Source organism: the organism of the source record quoted next, unplaced genomic scaffold, assembly GCF_019419815.1.
Source record: "Pyrus x bretschneideri cultivar Hongxiangsu unplaced genomic scaffold, Pyrus_bretschneideri_v1 Contig8, whole genome shotgun sequence".
In the NCBI taxonomy this organism is placed as follows: Eukaryota; Viridiplantae; Streptophyta; class Magnoliopsida; order Rosales; family Rosaceae; genus Pyrus; species Pyrus x bretschneideri.
The window spans coordinates 5,314,869-5,338,602 of record NW_025999820.1 but is presented as its reverse complement, the minus strand read 5'-3'; the positions used below and the strand labels follow the sequence as shown (position 1 = coordinate 5,338,602).

Below are 23,734 nucleotides of genomic sequence, written 5' to 3'. Positions count from 1 at the left end.
ATGTTCATTTCAGTGGAAACCGATTAAACGGTAACTTTTCCCTTGTTCTTGAAGTTTGGGGCATTAAGGGCAAGGGATTGACACTTCTGTGTTAAATTTCCTCCTTTAGGTGGGCCTTGGCTCTATTGACCTTGGGCTCATGGTTAGGCTTGCTGCCCATTACCATGGCCACAATGATTTTTTTGTCATTTGTGGCTGCTATAATTGGTCGCATACGCTTTGGGCGCGGCATTCAAGCCAGTGGGTCGAGCTTGATGATTTTTCATCAAAAGTTGGTTCGGCTTTTCAGTGAGAAGTAAAACAAAGATCAAATCCGAAAATTTGGTGAACTTATGTGCCCTATATTGTTGCTGCAGAACAATACTAGTGGTATAGAATATCGAATAGGTCTTCTCCAGGAGATCTGCTTCTGTTAAGTCCACTTTACAAAACTTAAGTAGTGATCGAATTCTACAAACTTCAGAGTTGTATTTATTCACGGACTTAAAGTCTTGGAAGTGTAGATGCTGCTAGTCGTGTCTTACTTCAGGCAAGTAAATGTCTTTCTAGTAATCAAAATGGTCGGTTAGAGCAAGCCAGAGGGTGCGTGGGTCCTCCTCAGCGAGGCACTCGGTTTGCAGTGCATCATGGATGTGTCTTCAAATGAAGATCATTACAGTAGCTTTCTGAGCTTTGTCGTCGGTAGTTGCCTCGATGGTGACTCTAATACCCTTTGCAGTAAGATGAAGGTTCACGTCTTGAACCCACTTCAAGTAGTTTCTTCCAGATGCTTCCAGAGCGGCGAAATCGAGCTTGTTTAAGTTCGACATGTCCCTAATATGGAGGTACAACAAAATGTGGTTAGTCATATGGTAATCCATAAACATACATCGTAGAACATTCAGGTTATATAGACATGTATTGATTTAATTTAAGCATGAAAGCTACAAGTTTCATGTGGTAAGTTTTGAATGAAAACTTCGGGTTTCAAAGGCACTAAATAGGAAACTAATGGTTCAATTTAGTTTTATGAATGATTAGTTTATAAAGGAAAGATTCCTGCAAGAACACAGAATGCAATATGCTGATTTAAGTGTAATGGATTTGAGTTGCTTCGCGAACTCAAGTGTGAGAGCTTCGGGATTACGAAAGGATGTTAACGGTTTAAAGTATAGAAATAAATTATTGAATCGTTAATGTCCAAAAGTGATCTTTAGGTCAATAATTTTGGATTAATTATCAGATTAATGGACTGTATGTCACTTTTAATTAATTCAATAGATTGGCATTGTGTCCAAAAAATAACGTAGCCTAGCCAAAAATGGGCTGGTAACAACGCGGGGATAGGCCCTACATTTTGGTTGCAAGCTATTGGGCCTCGGGGAAGGTTGCAGGCCTCAGGCCGTGAGGTCTAGGTGAGCCCAGTAGCAAAAGCTACTGGTTTGGGCCTAAAACGGTGTGCGGGAACAGGCCCAACTGAAGGCTGGCTTACAGGTTAGCGCTCGTGAAGCCCAACCAAAGCTGGGATCCGGTTTTGTGTTGGGGCAGGTCAAGCCCAGCAACAAAAGCAGCGGGCGAGTGGGCAGAAGGCTGGAACGAAGCTTAGCAAGCAACGGGCTGTTGCGAACAGGCCTGGGTATAGGTCAATAGAGGCTCAGCAGTTCTGGGCTACAAGAGTTGGGCCAGGGACGCGCAGGACAGGCTAAGAAGAGTTGCAGGCTTCTAGGTTTGGGTTAGGGGCTTCAGGCTCATGTAACCCTATCAGGCTGAAGGACCTGGTGTGTCCGAGTAGACGTAGAAAAGCCCAAAGGGCTACTACCGTGGGGTCCAACAGCATCAAACGATGTCGTTCCATAATTTGCTCCACACGACTGGTCTGCAGGCCAGCACAGCCTAGCCACAGGTGGTCGGCAGTGCAGCGACCATACCTCATAATTCCTAGATTTTTTTTTTTTCGACATCCTTAGGGTTTGAAAAACCCTAAATTGCTTCTGATTTATTTATATTCTTTGACTCACAAATTCCACATAGCAATATAATTGCGTAATGCATAAACATATATATATATATATATATATATATATATATATTGACAAATATATGAAACATATATAATTTATATATCGGAAGGAATATATAAATATAAGGGGTTCATATATCATGGGGAATGTTTTCATGCTTCGTGGACGTTTCAAATATCTTACTTTATTTTAAGTGTACCTGATTGGCAGAAAACAAATAAAAGCCTTTGAATTTTGTAGAAGAGAGCCTCCTCCTACAATCCTTCAGCTCCTTAACTTCTAGCAAAAGTGTGCTGATAACGTGTTGTAGGCCTATTTGACTGAACCATTCTAAGGAAATAGAGAATGGAGGCCGGCAGCAATAAGAGAGAGAGGAAAGAGATTTAATTGTGAGGTGTGTGTTGTATCATCCCATTATGCCTTTATTTATAGTAGTATGATAGGTTAAATCCTTACCCTTTTAGGATTACAACTCTAATAGGATATTAACTACTAAAGGGATATTCAAGATATCCCTAGATACACTAGAATGTACACAATCACATTCCTATTCTAAATATGACTACAACAAAAACCTTATTCTCGCTTTATTTTGTTCAAAAAAAAAAATTTAGCTTGAAACGATTCATGCACGTGCCATTTCACTAAGATAAATATTATAAATTAGGAAATTATTTTCGACATCCTTTTTCATTTTTTGCACACACTTTTTTTTACCAGTCAAGTAACCAAGTCAAAATAATCAAGGACTAGCCACTTGGTACTACGGTCTAGTGATATTCTTCTTCACTTATAAGTGAGAGCTCTTTGCTTCTATTCTCGCCAAAGGCAATATTGAACCACATTATTGCTAGCCCATTGTGAGACTAAATCCATCTCCTCCCTCTTAGTGTAGATAATAATATCATTTGTTAAAAATAAAAATAAAAAACAATCAAGGACCGTGATTAAGAAGGGGATTGCAAAAAATAATGTGCAAAAATTGGTTCTTTTTTTTTTTTCTATCTTTTTCTTTTTAATGTATAGGAGGTGAATTCTTACAATCAATATTCATTGTCTAACAACATAACATATATTCTTAGATGCAAGCATTACTCTAGTTAGCCATGATAGCATACCATGTTAATGCAGAAAAGCACTTTGTCAAAAAGACATTAATTGGTGAAAAGAAATTACAACTTGTGTAAATTTGATTCCAACTCAAGTTGGGAGTTCATCTTCCCATATGTGTTAGCATAAGCATGCTAAAAGTCAACCTACATAAGAATCCATATGATTCGTTAGGCTTTCAGAAAGAGGTCTCAAAGGTGAAAACCCAAAGAGACAGAGAGGGACAGTGTTGGTCCTCTTGGTTGTAGATCAGACATGGTCCAATAGTGGACCACTTATGTTCAGTACCCTTCTGCCAAAACCAACTAGAAGAATGAATGAATGAATGAATAAATGCAAAGTCATAGCATTGTAGTAGAGCATCTGATCCCCATTTCATCAATTAGCTTCAATAGCATATAGTTAGAAACATTCTCATGTACGAGATTGCTTATCCAAAAAGCACTTATGTTAAAAGTGCTTTATTATGTACATGTTGAAATTTCTTATTAAAAATCAAAGTGCTTATGCGTTGCTTGAAGAAGTCTTTGATAGATGTTCTTCCAGAAAGTGCTATAAATAAAAAACACTTATAAGTTTTTCTATCAATTGCAATTAGAAGCCCTTTTGGTTGTCATAGCTCATAAGCCGCTCTTAACCCTTCTAGAAAGTGATCTCTCATTAAACAAAATGTCATATTAAGGATTCGCACAATCACTTGCAAACTATCTCATGTTAAGTAAACTAGGGTGATTTTACGCCCGTCCTCACCTTACCGCCGGGCATGTTGAAGATTTTGTTGGCTTAGCAACTGATCAGCAAGGTCACTGTTTAGGTGCATGTAGTTATGGCAGCTCTAATGACAAATACACTACTTACACAATGCCAGCTCCACGACCAAATATGGTCCCCAAAAAGTCCCTTTCCATGGATCGGTTTCTGCAAACAGACCAATTTTGTGGGGTTATCTTCCTCCGTTGCTGGCAGGCGCGCACGAGCCATCCTTCTCAACCATCACCATCACATCCATTCACGGACTGGAAATCCGTCTTATCCATGTCCGTCCTCTAATTTTTATTACAATGTAGGAACAGTAGTTGAATGCAGCGCCCTGATTAGGCAGCCACTATAATGTGAAAGTTACAATCTTACAGAAGTAGTTGCAGGAGATGTGATGAATACTGTGAATGTGAAGTTGCAATATTCATACCAAAATGTCTGCCAAAGCAACCACATGCCTGTGCCTGCGTATGGGGCATGCATGGACAAGTGACTAGGCTGTTAGACTGGACCGTTCGATCGAGGACTTCGACGGGAAAATGCAAACTCCAGGGTGAATATACAGAAGGTAAAAACCTGTTTGTCAGTGTCACAAGAATGGTAGGAAAGGACAGCAGAACTTCCATTTTACCTATTGTATGGGTGTATGCAAAACGAACGAAAAAACAAGAGCATATTTGATACATCACTTCGACCACTGAGACATCACTATCCAAACTCCGCGGTACTAGTCTATGTTGCAATATCAGAGCTCAGATGAAATCCAAGGCCCAACATCACAAAATTGCAATATTTCCACCCCATGGAAAATATTTATTTAACGGGCCTCGGAATAGCACATCCATTTCAGTGAAGTGAAGCCCGTTAAATAAGTATTTGTGACACATTAATGGAAGAATGTGATCTGAGATACATATGGATGACAACTAATCTATTCTCCCACCGTGCCTCTCTTGCCTTTCAACTCAAGTAAGCTCCTGAGAGGCTCGAATTGTTGCTGTATATGCAATTTATTGAAGATTGCATAAGTCACCTGATTATGCGTTCACTGAATATTTCACAAACCGTATACTAAACGTTACTAATTTCAAGAACTGATACGCACTGTTATCGCAGGAGTTCACATTCTCCATGCATTAATCTATCAGAATATTACAATCAAGCTCATATAAACGACTAGTCATTTACCAAATTGTTAAAAAGAGTAAACGATTCAAGAGTCGGACTTCCATGTAGCATTCATTCATAGTGATCTGCAATTTCAAACTCGAGAAAGTTTCTGCAAACCCATGACTATTAATTTACTATTCTACAACCGTAAGTTTTAATAGTCAAGATTTTTTTCCCTCCCTTCATGCATGCCATTAGAAAATAATAGTGTCACACATCAGTTGGCTTATTGTTAACTAAACTTTCCTGGACAAAGACAACCAAATTCAGGTGTTCTTTTCTTTACAGAGTTTTAATGTTCCGAATTTTGTTAAGTTCAGGGTATAACAGCTAATCATTAAGAACGATCAGTTGACCTCTTTTCATCTTTACCTCATCGGTAGTGTTTAATGTCTATTTTCATCTTTACTTTCATTTTGATAAGTTCAGAGTATAACAGCGAATAGTTGTGCTCTTGTTGTAATTCCTAGGCCATGTTAAGCCATTCATCGTTTACAGCATGGGCTACTTTTTTCGGTTTCATATTAACAGATGACAATGGTGATAGATACCATGTTTCTTATGAATGAAGAAATCTATAGACAAGCAGACCTAAACGAGATTCAGAAGCAGAGAAACATGATAACTTATTTGGATTTTTTTTTATCAATAACCATCTTGATGGAAAAAACTTACAGATCTCGCTGGAGACTTTTCCATGAGGGCTTGTGGACCCTTTACAAAGAAGCTATTAGAGTCGCTCTCTGTAGTGCTGGAGGTCAGAGAAGTGACATCCTTTGACCTACCACCGTTCAACTTAAGCCTAGGAAAATGATCAGCCCAGATATCATATGTATATTCATCCCCAAGCCGAGCCTTTTCTTCTTCAGCAATTTTCCGATCACAGAGTTTGGACCCAGGGGCTCTAGCATGTGGAGAAATAGGTGAGGTTGAGGCCAGAAAAGAGGTTGAGCATGCCAAATTAGGTACAGACCTACTGGAACCAGGAAAGGTGGCAGAAGGCAACAAAACAGGTCTAGCAGGAGGTTTTCTTGGTTCTGGTGGCTGCACTTGAGAAGCAAAAGTTGGATGGTTATTGCAATATTTTAGAGAGACCTCGGGCTGTAATAAGTTTGCCTTAGAAGCAGATTTAAAGACATGACTCTTCTGGAAGTGTTGTTGAGCCACTTGAGTAAATGGATTCCTGGCCTCTACAGCTTGGCTCACATCAGTTGATAGTGGCCAGGTCTGTTTTGGTGTTACAGATGTGACTGGAGACAAGGGTGATGAAGGTGTAGAATTTCCACTTTGACTACTTGAAACTTCAAGAAGTCCTGTTAACCTAGCACCAGAACCCTTTCTCTTCTTACGCCTTCTACCCTTTTCCTGTCCAGTTTTGACTGTGAGGTTACCAGGTTGGGATGCTTCTAGTTCATCGGGATTCCCAGCTGACACAGATTTAGACACTAATGAGAAGGCCGTGGCTTTGTTCTTTGTTGTATCTGACAAAGAATTAGTTTGTTCATGACCTTGAAGAATTTGATTTGCATGTTGAGCAAATCTTTCCTGCTCTGAGGCACCAGCCTGGTCATCAAGATACCTACCAACAGATGATGCCTGCATTGAGGTTATATCTTCTCGAACTGATTTTACCAAACTATTTATCTCACCAGACACAGAAAATCTACCGTCTCTATAGTTATGCACATGAGATGATTTTCCTGAACTACTTTTAGAAGTAACCAAGGAACATTTTCTGCTTGTGCAGAAACAGTCATCGGAACAAAAGGCGGGTACCTGGGGCAATGTATACCAAAATACTAGAAACACCAAGGAGACAACAAGAAATACTACTGAGGAGTATTTTTTAACGCGCATCCAGACCACTGATTTCTGGCATATACTGATCATATGCAAAGGGATGCTTGCCTTCATGGGTATCACCAGAATACCAGAATTCAAGACCAGCTCAAGATCCCGCTGTACCAAGGCTGCAGAAAAATCAGTGTGGTATGATATCAGAAGTTTTGCTGATTCTCCAGGTTCAAGAGCAAAACCTTCGCAAGTTTGTACCATAAACCCATCCATCCGGCACTCTTTTCCAGACACTGTGATTCTTCTAACCTCCAGAGGCAAGTCTCCTGTATTCTTCGCATAGAGCTGCCTTGATAATGGCTGTAAACAAGAATGAGTGACATCTTCCATGTGAAAAATGTCTGGAGGAGAAAAGTTAAGAGGAATTTGTAAACTGAGGTTGAATTCTACACTCTGAACAGGCTCAGACTCTTCAAGGAGAAGCAAGGATAGCGACCCCCCAAATCCCCTCAGAGATAACCACTCCACACCAGAAAGATTGTTTCTTATCAGGGCCGAACTTCTCCATTCACATCGATTTGAAGGGTGAAACAATACTGGTCCAAGAGATGCTCTACCATTGGGTTGAACATAAGCCTCTGTCAGTGCATTTTCTGCTATTGAGAACCCATACCTACTTGGAGAAGTGGATCCGTTATAAACCACACTACCAGATGAAGGAGGCTGTATAAGACCATCTGGACTCTTACATCGATCAATAATCTCCCCTGAGTTCAGTATAAGCTGCATCACTACCGGTTCTTGGCTAGGATTCTTTACAGTGATCCATTTAGAGTTGTGACTTCCTACCTGAAGCATTGGGAAGAATACCTCATGATCAGTTAGCACAGACATGCCACTTCTGGTATCTTGAGATTTCCAGTTTTGTAGCACCAGTTCATCTGCTTCTGCTGCCTCCATTGCCTTCATGTATAGGTTCACAATAACATTTTGGTTACCATGGATGTTGATGTTTGTGGGTAAAAAAAAATCACATTACATAATTGGTTACAGATTGTTCATGGCTAAATAACCTCGAACAACACAAAAAAGAGTTAAACTGATTCAGAAATATACAGAACAAATGCAGCCACAGTAACAAGCATGTTGTACATTAAAAAGTCCATAAAATTGTAAGAGACAAGCATGCAATCTTTTTATATATATCTTTTAAAGCAATTTGATCAATGGACACCTGCTGACTCCAATGCTGCCCTGAAGATGAGGAACCTTGACAACATGAAACTTTTACAAATAACTAAAGAGCATGCTTAATGAAAGGTAATATACTTGATCATTTAGTCAAAAGACAAAGAGACAACAAATAAAGGCACCGCAAGAAGTATACTGCAATCAAACTTCAAAAGCTAATCCAGCTTCAAACACAAATGAGAATACATATACACACAGACCTACATAGAAAGATGTAAAATTTGCATACCTTGATTGGTGATGGCCACCGCGTGCCACTTTCAGAGGAGTCTGTCTGCATATCACCCGATTCACTACTTTCAGACTGATGTTCATATTCAATGGTGGAATCATTCCAATGTCTTGAACATATATGAATAACATCCTGGCAAGGAATTTCAATCTGCGAGCTACTTGAGTCATTTGTCTGCATAAGTAATTTACAGTGTCCATCTAATTCAACATGTGGCTCAGTACAAGCAACAACAGCAACATATGTTTCACTGCCAGGGAAAAGTAGCAAGCCTTCAATGTACTTAATCTGCAAAGTTCTACTATCCGCAACTTCAGTAATCTCAAGAAGTCTCAAGAGGTAAGGAGCAGAATTCTTCAGAGATATAGCAACAGCAGTAGTCTCATTGGCAGAATAGGGGACCAAAACCTCAAGATATGCTGAGATAGGTCCTGCAAGATCATCATTCATCGCTGTTCCATCCACTTCAGCCTCAAAAGGAAGCATAATAGTATCAGACTTGTCCTCAGAAGGCCTTAGCAACTGCATACAAATTGCACCAAAAATTTTTCCCTTCGATTCAATTGAGAAGTCTATTTCTATGATAGTTTCACTGCTGTGTGGACCAATCTCCCAGTTCCTAAGGGGCCTCATGGCCAGAAAAGGCAAACCAACTTGGCCAGAACTGACAACCAGACGTTCATTAACACTCAGCAACCCAAGTTCATCAGAACCTTGAAGTTTTTCAGTACTACATGTTGCCTCTGCATGATGGGAGGTATGCTCCTGAGACACTGATATCCATGCTGTTACTTCCTCCACATGGAAAATTTGATCAAAGGAGTTAAACAACGACAAATGCTTACTCCACCTTCCCCTGGAAGAAACGTCCAGGCCTAATAAAGGATGAATCCCGTAAGGAGACTCTATGGCAAAACCTTTCGCCTGAACCAAGAAACCACCTGCGCTTGTCTGCAAAATTAGGCGAGCAGAGGACAAGCCCAACCATCTAGGTAAATATACATAACAAATTGAAGCTGTTTCACCAGGTCCTAACGTAGTCCCACTAAAGTTGCAAGGATAGAACTGCATGTCAGTACTGAATGGCTCATAAACATGTAAAATGGTGTCATTGCATGTATTTGCCACAGTTAAGAAAGCTAATGACGGAAAATACATATACTTTTGTCCCCAATCTAATATAGCAGGGCTAATTTCTACGTGGGGTGAGGGTGAACCAGTGAAAGAACTAAATTTGGTCATCTCAATGTTCTTGTTTGGCATAAAATTTGTGCTCTTCTGATAAAGTAAAGATCCTCTACATGAAGAAAGATAGTTTTGATTGGATCTATCAGCTTGAATGGATGAAAACTCTTTAGTAGCCTCTTTGGAGTTCAAAGAACAAGAAACAATCCCTCCATTAAATAACTTAAACACGCCATTGTCCGATGACCAACTTTTGTTATTTGTCAACTTGCTATCTTCAGTTGATCCTAGAGATGATATATCATCAGACTGTTTCCCTGAAACTCCAAAATCAGCCACTTTGAGTTTATGCCCCAAGAAACCAGGTAATGTTGATGGAAAGCAGAATAAACGGGAGCTAGTACAAATCCTATCAATATTGAAGTGGGTTCTTGGAACTCCGCAGTCCAAACTGGTGTCACCCAGAAAATTATCTGCCAAAGCCACATCCAAATTACCTCCATATGATCCACAAGCATCATATTTCGATAACATCTGCAACCCATCCCCAGAGCATTGCCCACACGTAGTAAGGTAAACGAGGGTGCATGCTAAAACCACAAGTAAACGGAATGCTTTGGTTGCATGTGACAATCCCCTGAACAATTGAGCAACACAAATAACATCATAAAATTACAATTTAACATGTAAGAAAATATTTACTGAACAATTACAAAATGCAGGTGGGACAAGTAATCATCATTTACTGTACGTTTTTAACACTTGATTACCAACATTTTCTCAGCAGCCAAACGGAGTCAAAGTTACACAAACGTATTTTCTGAGCAGCCAAACAGAGTCAAAAGTCATACAAACCTGCTGGGGCCAAATATCCTTCTGTTTCTTTTAAACAAATCACAAAAACAAGAGCAGAAAAGTATGAGAAGAAAATAGAAAGTAGGTCCAACAAGTTCGGAAATTTCTAAACCTCACCATTAATAGCTAAAACTTCCAAACTAACAACAAACGCATGCGAAAACCCGAAAACCCGCCATCGCTCTAAAACCACTTACGGAAAAATTTTAATACGATAACTCATCCGAAACCACGACTCAGCTCAAGATATAAAAAATTAAAATTAACGAAAAATTATTAATTTCCAGAAAGAAGACGACGACAAAACAATCGGAACCAAACGAAGTCGGAAATGGAAACCAGTGAGTCATCTATCAGACTACCGGAGCTCCAAAAACGCCAAAAAGCTGTGAACTTCTTGACGATCGAGAATCCGAGAAGGAAAAGACAGAGGCGATGACGAGAAAGTAAAGCAGAAAACTCAAAAAATTAGATAAAAATTAATTCTTTTGCTAAAATAGTTATTGCAAACATCGAAAGTGAAAGGAAACGGGGGAACAGAGAAGGTGGAAGAGTGTTTTTACCGGAAGTTGACGACGGCGAGCTGGCGGCTCTGAGCTGTGACTGCTAGGGTTTTGGACTCCATGGATGAGCAGGAGAGAGGAAGAAGATGAACATGCAAAGGATTTTGAGCAGAGTTTCTTTCTTTTTTTTTCGGTTTTCGATTTTTTTGGAGGAGAGTATATGTATATGCTTAAAGCAGCAGCAGCGCCAAACCACCTGAGATGAGCGAATGAAAGGCCAGAGACAGAGTCACAGGGCACCAACAAAACCACAGATATCGGGCGCTGGACCAAGGGTGAATCTACCAGAATACCCTCGTGGGTCCTCTATGAAGTAAAAGGAAGGGAAAATGATGGACAATTTACGATTAAATTAAGAGGTCGTTTCTTAACCATTTGTTTTAAGTTTTTAATTTTTATTTTTATTTTTATTTTTTTGTTTGAAAATTTGAAAACTGAAACTTGTTGCAAGTGGGGTGGTGGATAAGGCATCATATTAAATTGAAAAATAATATTTAATATGAAAGTTAAGTAAAGTGACATGTGACAAATGATTAGAGATTCAACGTTATCTACAGTCATTTCAAACCTTACGCATCACGAATAATCTCGTGCGATGGTTCGGAAAGGAATTCTACCTGCATGACTCGCTTTTTTATTTTGGCAACGTTAGAGAAGTTCAAGCTTTTAAAAAATAAAAAAAAAATATAGAAAAATAGAAAGAGAGTACAAAAATATTCATTATGTAACACGTTGTGAATATTGTGATAAGTAGGTAAGTTTAATGATTAGACGGCTTGGAGGGTATTAATGGAAAATCAAGATACGGGTTGAATGGAAGTTGGAAGACTGTAGTGTGGCAAGGGTGATGTAATTTCGGCACGCGGGCTGTTGTGCATGTTTGCGTTGTTTTAAATGGACATGGATCCCTGCGGATCCATACATTCTAATCATAGTGATTTATTAATTCGAGTCATTGAAATTTAATCTACCTGTTATAAATAGAGATTTACTTTAAAAGTTATAATAACTTTAGCTGTTATATTAAATTTCAATGGTCCGAATTTGTGGATCTCTAGGGATTTTTAACGAAGGGCTCCAGATAATGTTCATTTTTAACAAAAATAATATTTTTTTACTCTAAAAAGTCACTCCTAGTACTATTCACTTACAACATATTTTTATCCTTTTAATTAAAACTCAAAGTTTTCAAGTTATTTTCATTTTTCTGTTATAACCTATGTTATCCGACTTTTAGTTTGACTGATAAATAGGCAAGTTGTTTTATTTGACAATTATGTGAATTGTAAATAACATCTTTGATAGTTTGTTGAATTTTGGAAATAAGTTCAAATTTTGGAATAAAATAGTAATTAACCTAGCTTGCTTAATTTTACTTCTATCGCACTTTTGTTCATCTAGGTGCACAAGATATGCATCTTGTTTTAGTTTTGCATGTGCGTGACGTGTGTGTGATATATCTGATTTTAGGCAAATATAGTCAAACTTTATGAGAGCATCACGTGTCTAGATTTAGATTTACACAACTGTATGCGTATAACGTGTCAAACTGTATTCAGCATTCAATTATTGTCACATTAACTGAAATTGCATTCAACAACTTTATATAACAGCCATTCAAAGTGTCAATCTCATTGTATTAATCATGTGATACGTAGTAAAAAGATATGGTTATATGCAAATAAAGTTTGTATAAGCACTCGTAGTTTTTCACTTACAACTTAGGAGGATGCCACTAATTTCAAATCTCGTAGATGTCAAGTTCGATATAATTTATTTTAAAAAAAAATCCTTATTTCTCAAATATATCCTTTTCTTTTGAATTTAAGTGCTAACGAGCTTGTTTGGATGTGCTTTTAAAATAATTAAAAGTGCTTTTAATGAAAATATTTTTGGAACCAATTCTTAATAAAAATGTAAGTAAATTCTGAAAAAACACTTAAAGTGATTCATGAAAGAAGCACATAACTAATGCTTCTTGCAAAAATCACTTCAAGTGCTTTTGGAACCTAAAAATATTTTCTTTAAAAGCATTTTTAATCATTTTAAAAACACATTCAAATATGCATATAGTTTTCAAAAGAAGACTAAACTACATCGTAACGAAACACAAGGAAAATATTAGTAAAGAAATCAATAAGAATCCAATTTTCCAATAATATTTGCTTAGGAATCTTATATTAAAAATAAATAATGACATAAAATATTAGGTCCATGAGTGGATCACCTAGGCACGTTGTTCCTTTGAAGTCTACCTCATGCGTTTTCCCAATCCGTGTACCCCACTTTGTAAGACCATTGACTTCTTGCACGTGGGCGAGTATTAATTTCCACATAAGGAAGTCTGAAGGCGCGAGTGATAATCACGCCCACCCGTACTACTCGCGAGGACGTCATCTAGCAGAAAAGATCAAGCAACACGGCACAGCTTGGCGACGGTGTCACACTCACCTCAGATTCCCTTCAAATTGTTCTCAAATCTGCGCCGTTGTTTCAATATTGGCGTTCCAGAGTTGTTGGATCCACATAGCGTGGGGCCCAATGAGCTTTGTCATGCTGCACAGGACATGCCATTGTAGGGGATCAAATATGGACGGTATAGAATTGATGGGTAAGATTCAGAATATGCTAGGTGGGTTTATGTGCGGGACCCAATTGGCCACATCCTTTGAAGACAATGTTATTTATACAGGTGGCTTTGTTTTAGGAAAGGGGATCTCTCTTCCACCTAATTCATCAAGTTCGAGGATCAGGGTTATTAAAATTTGATTTAACGGTTACAAACAATAGCTCACTTTAAAAGTTATAATAATTTTAGCTATTGAATCAAATTTCAATAATTCAAATTCCTAAACTTGGTGGATTAGGAGAAAGGGATCCAAAAAGGATCCCTTTCCTTTGAAGACGATATTATTGATACATGTGGCTTTGTTTTAGTGGGGTCATGAGTCCTGCTAACACACTTCTTTCTATGCACGGTGCATCCCTGCATGTCATCGGTTGCCAATTCGGACGAAATTGAATCGAACAATTTCCAAACAAAAACACTTTGTGTTTTGGCGACATTTTGTGTTAATAAAATAAAAATATACGTGTAATTTATTTAATATTTTTATTTTATTGACACATAATATTATGTAACGGTATTGTGTCTTGCAAACCGTTCTCTTAAGATTATCCCAATTAAATATAAATATTAATTAATTTACCCAAAATGGGCGCAACAATAATAAAAACTAACATTTGAGCATTGTACCATGCAAAATGTTTGTATGAAAGCTTTTTGGAGGCAACTCTACAATGTTAAGATTTGTGTTGGAAAGTGCTTTTAAATTACTAAAAATATTTTTGGATAAAATGTTTTTAGAACCAATTCTTAGTAAGAATGCAAATTAATTTTGAAAAAACATTTAAAGTGCGTTATGCACGAATCATATAACTGGTGCTTCTTAGGAAGCACTTCCAGTGCTTTTAGAAGACCCTTTAGTTGCAACTTATTTCAAGTGTTTGTAATTTGTTTGGTTTAAAGCGTGTAATTAATTCATTACAAGAGAAGCTAGTTTGTTGGTTGATTAGTTTCCCTTTTATCATATCATATCCCATAATGCTACTTGCTAAAATCCAAGCCATGCATCAAAATCTATTGCAAGATAAACTTGTTTTGTTTATCCTATGTAGTGGGTTAAAGGCCAATTTGTGAAACCCCACACAAAATTAATTTGTATTTTCACGTTGGATAGGTTGCATTTGTTTAAAATAATATTTTTCGGTGTTAAATTGTGTGCCCAAGAGGCCCGCCCCTGACTTTGGTCCCCCGGCCCTCTTTCCTATTTTCCTTTTTGGACCCATGAGTCCCCCTCTCCCCTTTCCTTTTATTTTCTGAAAAAGCTCTCTCTCTAAACTCCCTCTCGCTTTCTCTATCTCAGCCCCCTTCGAGGGCTTTTCTCACCAACAAACAATACCATAACAACATCAACATCTCCATTAACACCCTAGTGAGCTTTGAATCGAAAGAGAACACCCCAAACCCTTCCCTTTCTCTCAGCGTACACTGTTCACTAAAGTTCCCCGGCGAATTTCCTCCTCCTCCAGCGAAGGTAAGCCTTGAACCTTGTCCAAAAGTTGTAGATCATGTCTTAGTGTATGTTTGAAGTGGTTTTAAGAAGTTTTATCGATGTTTGGACGTAGGAACCTCACAGTGGAAAACTTCCCTAGTTTTCCAGCGTGCACTGCCCCTTTCGAGGAAATTTCAGGCCAACCCACGGTGATTTAGCCGGCGTTCAAGGTATCAATCTCTTCGTCTCACTAAGTACTACAACTTTCCTTTTTGAATCACCCAATTTCGTTGAGTATTGAAGAAGTTATATCTATTTGAATCTTACCCAGTTTTAGGTGACCTTCGAGGCTTTCGATGCGTTTTCCGGCCAAACCATAGCAAGTTAGCCTTCGTTCTCTTCGTCTCGTCGAGAACTATGATTTTTGTTTTTGAATTACTTGATTTGGTTAAGTAACGAAGAAGTTATGAGAGTTTTAAAGTATGCCAAAAACCAGTCAAAACCTTGACCTGAGAACCGAATGCCAACCCAGATTTCCTTTGGGCCAGGTAGCCCAGGCCAAAGCCTAAGCCCAAATTCCCAAAGTCTAAGCCCAAAGGCCTAACCCAAAACTCTTTTAACCCTTTAAAGCCCAAAACCTTTTTAGCCTAGGCCCTAACCCATTAACCTAACCCTAACCCAAGTCCAAAACCCTAAACCCTAACCGGCCCAAAACCCTTTATGGAGAATATTCCATTCGGGAATAATTTTTGTGTTGATTTTTACGAAATTTACCCGGACCCGTTGACTTTGACCCGGTCAATGGTCAGTGTTGACTTTGATTTTGACAGGTCACCGTTGACTTTTGTAGACTTTTTTTGGTTTCGTCTGGAACCCCTCCTAGGCTAATTTCGAGGTCCGTTTTCCCAAATTCAATCGTTATAGTATAGTTTTATTAATTGTACCCTTTATGTGTTTAAAGACAATTATTGTGGCGATTCCATCTTCGTTAGTTTGTATGGCTCTTTGACGGCGAAGTATCTGTGAGTGGACCCCTTCTAAAATGCATGTTTTAATAGTAGAAATGTATACATCAAAAGCATGATTTAATGATTACGTTTTATGGAACGCTTTATGAGAAATTGATTATCATGCTATACTGAAATTATTTTGGAATACCATATTTTCTATTGAACCCATGTTCTTGTAGTGTATCTGATGGATGACGATATACTATTTAGAACAAGTTTTTACACACTTCTTTATAGTATAGATGATGAATGACTTTATACTATGAAGATGCTTTTGAAACACACACACACACACGCACATACACACACACGCGCGAGTGCGCACACACACACCTATGCTTGGAAAGACTATGTTCAATGGTTTTGTGTGTATCTAGTGGTCACTATATATATGCCCTCAGGTGGGTGTTGTAGGAGCTTTCGGGTGATGATACTTATATATGCCTTCGGGTGGGTGCTGCAGGATGCCTTCGGGTGGGTGTTGCAGGAGCCTTCGGGGGATGATACTTATATATGCTTTTGGGTGGGTGCTGTAGGAGCCTTCAAGCGATTGATACTATATATGCCTTCGGGTGGGTGCTGTAGGAGCCTACGGGCGATTGATACTTATGAAGGAAGTGTTCTGAAGGAAGAGTTCTATGTTCTGCCTTCGGGCGACTATGATACCACTAGGTAGCACACTATATACGAGAAATGTTTTATGAGATGTTTTATAGCATGCTAGGATTTTTCGGAAAAACCTATTACATATTATGCTATTGTTTTCATAAAACTTTGGGGATTAGTATGTTAATAACTATTTTAGTATTATGTATATCAACTTGGTCCACTCATGTTTGTTTTGCGCTCCCTCAGGACTTAGAATCGAGACGTACAATCCCGGCGTCAAGGCACTTTCGCATCGGTATCTTCAAGTCCTCTAGGAGTAGGATCTATTCCTTGTTTATTCAATTTTATATTTTTCTTTTAGTATTCTAAATTAGTTGTATGCTCTGAACATATTCCTCATTTTCATATTCATTATATTTAAATTTATAAGTCTCATTTAATTATTGTTCTCAGTATTTGCATTCAATATATGGCTTTCGTCACCTTCAGGTGTCAGCCAACACGTGCATATTCTGATGTTTGGGGAATATCGGGATTGGGACGTGTCACAATTAATGAACCTACCATTTACTCTCTTTTTTTCACGTCATTCACGCCCCCCCCCCACCCCGATTCATTCTTAAATTAAATGAAGGGGATGATGACTTATTGATTTTATATTTTCACATGACCTTTGTCATTTGAAAAAGTTAGAAAGAAAATAGTTTATGAGATAACTGTTGTGGTAGTAAATTTCCACCATCTTCAGTTTTTGACGAAATTGTACCTACAAAACAAATCACATTTGATCAAGGCCAAAGGCACATGCGCGCCCACAGAGTAGGGGGATGGAAGTTTGACCAATGGATCTTTTGTTGGAAATGTGCCCTAAAACTAATCATATGATGATACTTTATGGACATTTCACATGTTAAACTAATCTAGTTTAATATTAAGGGCAAACATTATTGTTTGAGCCGTCTCATATAAATGTTATATGCTTAAACGATAAGTCCAAGGAATATGTGATTGGAAGAATGCGATCTAAAGAAGTTAGATTCATGAGACCATTCTTTCGTTGACACATCCTAAACGTTCCTGATCATAGGATTGTCAATTGGGCATTGACAGTCCGTTAAGATCAGTACGTGCTATGTCTTCTCTCAGGAAGAGTGACTAGTCTCGAGTCATTGGTGTGTGTGACATCAAGACAAGTACGTAGGTGCTCAATAGAGAATGAGTTCACTGAACACGACCAACGAAGAGTTCTCATATTCATGTCACATGAGAACTCATGGTTGGGATAATGCAAATTAGTCTTTTGACCTGAGGCATCACAGTTGTCTTGTGGTTAGGTCCTTAATCTTTGATTATGTCAAAGTCACTCCATCAGGAGGGTGTCCAAGGCATCGTTGGGGTTAAGCCACTTAGCCATGGAGGCAAGTGAATGCGCAACAAGGGATCTCTAACCTTCAAACTGTTTGAGGGAGAATACTCTATGATATGATTAAGAATCTTTGGCCAAAGTATGAATGAGATTTAGGAATGTGTTCCAAATCACATTCAAGGTAATCATATAAGCACAAGACTCACATTGGATAGTAGACATGAATAAACTATCAAACCAAACAATGTGGTCAAGAGTATTGTATTAGAGAAAGACCGTATTGCATTTGTAATCCTAAAACTGAATAGGTTCTCCACCTCTTCTGATTAGCTTGGGTAACCATGACATGCTGCTAGGCGTCAACCATGGTTTGTGGAAGCCCTAAAAGTGTATTATCACTAACGGGAGAATTGAAAGTAAGTTTCAATTCACAATCGATTAGAAAGAGTTTTAATCGCCCACTGCCTCGCTAAAAGGAACCTAATGGATCGTTCACCGAGTAAGGTAGAGTTTGAAGAAACAACGGAGATGAGTAAGAATAATTAAATGGTTTAATTGTTTAACTAAGGCTAGGATTAATTAATATGTTAATTAATCAAACGAATAAGTTCGTTAAAGACCTCGGGTTAGTTTTGGGCCGCAAGGCCTAATGGGATTTGAATGTCAAGCCCATTAACTCAAGTTGTATGACAACTTGAATAAACAAAGGGCTTGAAAGCCCAATAAACCCTATAGGCTTGCCATGTTAGAAGAATAGGGCTTTTGGTCCATTAGGTCACTTATTTGAAGGGACTATATAAAGGACTTTATAGCCTAAAATTTACATATGGTAATTTTTGGGGAAAGGATGAGAACACAAGCTCTCATTTCTCTCTAAAATTTAGGCCACCTTGGAGGGATCATCTAGCAATCAAACTCCTCCAAGGTCACTCATTTCCTCTTCATTATGCCTTGGTGATGAATAATTAGAGGTTCTCAATTTTGGGAACTTGGAGAAACCTTTTTCATCCATCCAAATCCATGGATCTAAGATGCAAGGAATGAAGGCCCTCTCTTTGGGTGATTAGCCTTTGCTTATGCAAAGAGGAATCTACAAAGGTATTGATTTCTTAACTCACTTTGTTTTGAGTTGAGTCTTGGTTCACCTATCTACTAGGCTTTGAATTTCATGGGTAAATGTTTTGTTTTTAAGTGCATACAAGCATGATTCCGCCTTTAATTGTTAATTGCATGCTATTGATGTTGCTTAAATGAACATGTTTTTAACAAATATTCCTTCATCTCTAGTGCCTAAGTCAGCTTCTCTGAAAAGAGAGAGTTCAAGGCTTCAATGCATACAAAAGCTTACCAAAAATTGGTGTAGACGGAGGTAGCCAGCCATAGCTTTTGCCCTATGCATGGAGGTTTTTCATTGACCAAGGTGAGTCATCTGTATAATGGATGAGAAAAGAATAATCCTAAAGATATTAATTATTAAATAATAACTTGAGATTGGAAATCCTTACTTGTTTGAGTTGATCTTCAATCAAGAGAATATTAAAGATGAAATTTATTAATTAATCATATTCTTAATTCCTTTGACCTTTCTTCCTGCCATGGGCATAAAAGTTTGGTGATGTTGTAGTTAGCTGCTCATATCTTCAAAGAGGCCGAACTGCAAGTGGACTAAACGTGGGCCGCCATTTAATGAGGGCATTCTTGTCTTCTTTGGAAAAAAAAGTCCATATGGCAGCTCTAGGATTTTTTGGACTATTTTTCGCTCCACATATGTCCCCACACCTGCTGTATTGCACGCAAAAAAAGGCAAAAAATGTGGAAGTCCAAATGGGAAAGCCGAAAGTTGTTTCCTAATTTGCTTGAGATTCTGAGCTTTAATTTGGATTTGAAGTTTTCTAGGAAGAGGAAACCAACTGCCTTTAGAATTTATTTAAGTCTACCTTAAGTAGAGGTTTAAATAAATTCCTAGAGCAATTTGTTTCTCGACAAAAAAAAAAAAAAAAAAAAGAGGAAATTGTACCCCCTTCCTGAGTTTAATTCTTTGTTTGCCCTTGTGAAGAGTAGAGCATCATCGTTACCTTCTTCTTCGTGCTGCACCAAGGTAAGGAAAACTTTTATAATTCCCCCTCCCACTTTTTTCTTCTAGAACCTGTGGTTAGCTTGGCATCTTGATGGGTTGGTTTAGCGAGGAGCGTAGGTGCTGGTATGGTGTGGCAATGATCGACTCGGTTGAAGCTAAGGTGCTAGCAACATGATCTAGCACGAGCTTGGCACACAACTGGCTGGGGCCAGATGCATGGCTAGCAGGGCCAGGAACTAGGCAAGCTAAGGCTCGGCCTGATTGGGGCTCAGATTTGGTGCGGGCTATACATGAAAGTAAAGAGGTATTGGCCTAGGCTACTAGACTTTCTAGAAAAAAAGTGGATCGCGACCTGACTTGATGCTGCGCTGAGTGGTAAGAGGACCTCTTGTCGACTTAGGCCAAGAGAAATGAATTGAGAGGCTTGGGCTTGTACTTTGCGGCCTGAGAGGAGAGGGAGGAAGGCTTGGCATAGGGTGTTGGGCTTCCTCCTAGGCGGGCCTATGAGCTAGTGCGAGATAAAAGAGATGGGATGTGGGGAGTAGTGCTAGGGCACTAGGTTCTTGCAACCAGAGCCTTGGTGTGCTGCTACTTTGGGGCGTGGTGTGGCATGATGGTTTGTGGCCTTGTGCCTGCTCTCTTCCAACAGTATGATTTATTTTTCACATACTTATTGAGTAGTTTTTTTTAATATTTCTCTTGAACTTTTACGTATGAATTTTCAAGATGTCTATCTTTCGGCTGAAGTTGAGGTGCTGGCAACGTGATCGAACACGAGCTCGGCACGTGGCTAGTTGGGGCCAGATGCACGGCTAGCAAGGCCAGGAACTAGGCAAGTTGGGGATCAGCCAATTTGGGGCTCAGATTTCGTGCAGGCTATATATGGAAGTAAAAAGAGGTATTGGTTTAGGCCATTAGACTTGTTAGAAAGAAAGTGGGTCGTGGTCTGACTTGCTGCTGGGCTAAGTGATAGGCGGGCCTCTTGTCGACTTAGGTCGAGAGAAAGGAACGAAGAGGCTTGGGCTTGTACTATGTAAGTTGAGAGAAGAGGGATGAAAGCTTGGCACATGGCACTGGGCTTCTTCCTAGGCAAGCCTGCGAGTTAGTGGAAGATAAAAGAAATGGTATGTGAGGCCTAGTACTAGGGCACTGGGATCCTGCGACCAGGGCCTTAGTGTGCTACTACTTTGGGTCGTGGTATAACATGCTGGTGTACGCCCTTGTGCCTGCCCTATTCCAACCGTACATTTTATTTTTCATATACCTATTGAGTAGTCTTTTTAATATTTCTTTTGAACTTTTATGTAGGAATTTTCAAGATGTCTCTCTCTAGTTGCAAGACTGATGAGTATCCTCCGATACCATGTACTTTCGTGTATTAGAGCTCCTTAGGAATAAAATTCCTCTTGAGAACTTTTTGGTCTAGATGCATTTTCAGGACTTTCTTAAGCACATAGTGTTCCATAATGTACTTGATTTAATACGCTAGTCTGCAATCTAAGTAATCCTACTTAGGGTCGGAATTCAGAATCACCATGCGGATGATATCCGAATCGTCTTTTTAAGTATTCCCTTGAATGGTGTAGAGCCCATGTTTGACCCACAACCCTTAGGTTGCATAGACTTTTAGGAGGCTGGATGGTGCATTGAACTTCCAGGTCAGGGGACCATGTTCTCATGCTCGTAGCCCGATTATTGCAATCGTGCTTAATACGGTTCGAGCCTCCAAATTGCTAACTAAACACTACGAGTGGGCTAAATGAAACTCTTTTGACACTGTCACTTTGAACTTTTAGACTTGCAATTATGCGAAATTTTAAAGCTGTGTGCTATTTGGGATTTTAGAGTATCTCTAGTACTGCAAAAAGAAAAGAATAAACAAGCAAAACGAAAGTCACTGCATAATTAAACATTGAAGTTCTTAATCATAGTAGAATAAAGAATTTGAAAAAGGGTGTGATTAAATATGGATAAGATTGCATGCATATCTCTAGGCAAGAGAATCAAATCACTGATGTAGTTTTAGTTAAAAGATGATACAACGTGAGTTCTACAAAAGGGGATCATCTTTAACGAATGGCCTATGGTGAGGCGATAAGGAGATGAGTTCTCCACATAGTTGTGTTTGCGCAGACTATAAAGTTGAAATTATTTATGGTTGAATCCGCAACGAAGGGCCGACATGTTCGGAAAAAGGAATTATTTTAGTCGATTTGATGACTTTTAAGGATGGTCCACCTTAGAGAAGTCGAACATCCTCGTTTGGATTGGCTAGTTCTCTTTTCTTTAAGCAGCCTCTGTCTTTGTAAATGCAATTGGTGTAGAGGGTAGCTTATTTGCTAGACGTCTGTCATCTTTATCATTAGTAAGCTTGTACCTGTCGGACTTATCATTGTCTTTTCATTAGCATGTCCATTCTCCCTTGTTTTGCTTCTGATGAATTCTCAGCAGTGCCCTTAGTCGAGGAGTTTTTCAATCTGGTCCCTTAATGTTTGGCAATTTTGAGTTGTATAGCATCAGGCGTCAGGAACTTTAGGTGAAAAGAGAAGGAAAAACTCTTAACTTTCTTAAGCAAAAGACTAAGAAAATTCTGAAGAAGGCAAAAAATGATAGCTGAAGATATTTCATAATCATCTCACCAGGGGATTTAGATCGTCTCACCTCAAGATCAACAAATGTGACAGCTAGAGTTAATTAGAAAGTAACAGACAATCCTTCGTTCTCCGTACACACGCAAATAAGACATCTTCAACAGTGTGATATTGATAGAACGATTATCAAGACAACACACCCAAATCTGGAATGTCTCGATTGTTTTGCAACATTCATAAGATTGAATAGCCACGTGAAAGAAGATTTGAAACTATATGTATTCCATTTTACTCCAAAAGGCATGGTTTTTGAATAATTATCCATTCTCAAGGTGAACAAGTCATTTCCAGATTCATAATTAAGGGAAATTATGGGACCAATATTTTCCAGAGCTTGAGTAAGACGAATTAAAAGACGAATACTTCAGAAGTTCGGTTGTGGACTCAACAACTTCTTAGCGAAGTTGTACAGACGGAGCAGCGAAGCCACCATCATCTGTTCCGGAGTAGTAGGCAAAGTCTGGAAACCTAATCCAACAAAGAATTAATAGGTTTCCTATATTTTTGGAGTCTTTACAATCTAAGGATTGGCGTGCGCCACAAGTAATTATAATTCTAAAAGGATGCAATATCTACTTCCTAGGTATCCTATAAGATTCTCCCAGTTTAATACGGCTCTACTTCGACTAGTATAAATACACCATTTTAGTATTCATCTTTGGTAACGCAATTAACGCTCACTTGTTTTCTTGCCTACTGCTCGAGTCTCATAATACTGCTTACTAACTTAACCATTAGAGAGCTTTTGATCGACATACCCCAGTCTTAGACTACTTACGGTTGTGTGTTCTTTTACAGGTTACTCAAGTTTGTGCATCTCAACCCTTCACGGCGGTGCGCGAATTTAGTTCCAACATGACCTATAAGCTATTCCTCCATTATCCAATACTTTAGCTGAGCGCTAAGTCTAACTGCCTTTGTGTCTCTTCATAGACTTCTTTGGTAGCCAAAGCGTGACTGGGAGTTGACATCTGGACAAACCTGTCTTTGCAGCTTCGTGCCAGAAAGTTATTAGGTTTGCAAATTGGCTCAAGCGATTAGAAAGTT

General features: G+C 38.8%; 1 protein-coding gene across 3 annotated transcripts; it reads right to left on the bottom strand.

The window, feature by feature from the left end:
- Positions 1–4,396: 4,396 nt before the first annotated feature.
- Positions 4,397–11,176, bottom strand: LOC103956580. 3 transcript variants are annotated; one of them, XM_048575473.1, is made up of 4 exons: positions 10,920–11,176; positions 8,314–10,138; positions 5,715–7,796; positions 4,397–4,902 (listed from the first exon to the last, which is right to left on the bottom strand). In XM_048575473.1, exons 1-4 carry the CDS (start codon positions 10,979–10,981, stop codon positions 4,801–4,803), a joined length of 4,071 nt encoding a protein of 1,356 aa, XP_048431430.1. In that variant the 5' UTR covers positions 10,982–11,176; the 3' UTR covers positions 4,397–4,800. The 3 variants fall into 3 exon arrangements, with proteins under 3 accessions (XP_048431430.1, XP_048431431.1, XP_009366879.2); XM_048575474.1 differs by having other exon boundaries at positions 4,397–4,866; positions 10,920–11,175; XM_009368604.3 differs by having other exon boundaries at positions 4,397–4,917; positions 10,920–11,171.
- Positions 11,177–23,734: the final 12,558 nt, after the last annotated feature.

Bases quoted from the DNA above. Each gene is read 5' to 3' on its own strand.
- LOC103956580 (XM_048575473.1), bottom strand. From the start codon at position 10,981: ATGGAGTCCAAAACCCTAGCAGTCACAGCTCAGAGCCGCCAGCTCGCC. The intron at 7,797-8,313 runs GTATGCAAATTT...CTATACATGAAG, and splicing joins GGTGGCCATCACCAATCAAG to GCAATGGAGGCAGCAGAAGC. The intron at 4,903-5,714 runs GTAAGTTTTTTC...ACGCATAATCAG, and splicing joins AAAAGTCTCCAGCGAGATCT to GTGACTTATGCAATCTTCAA.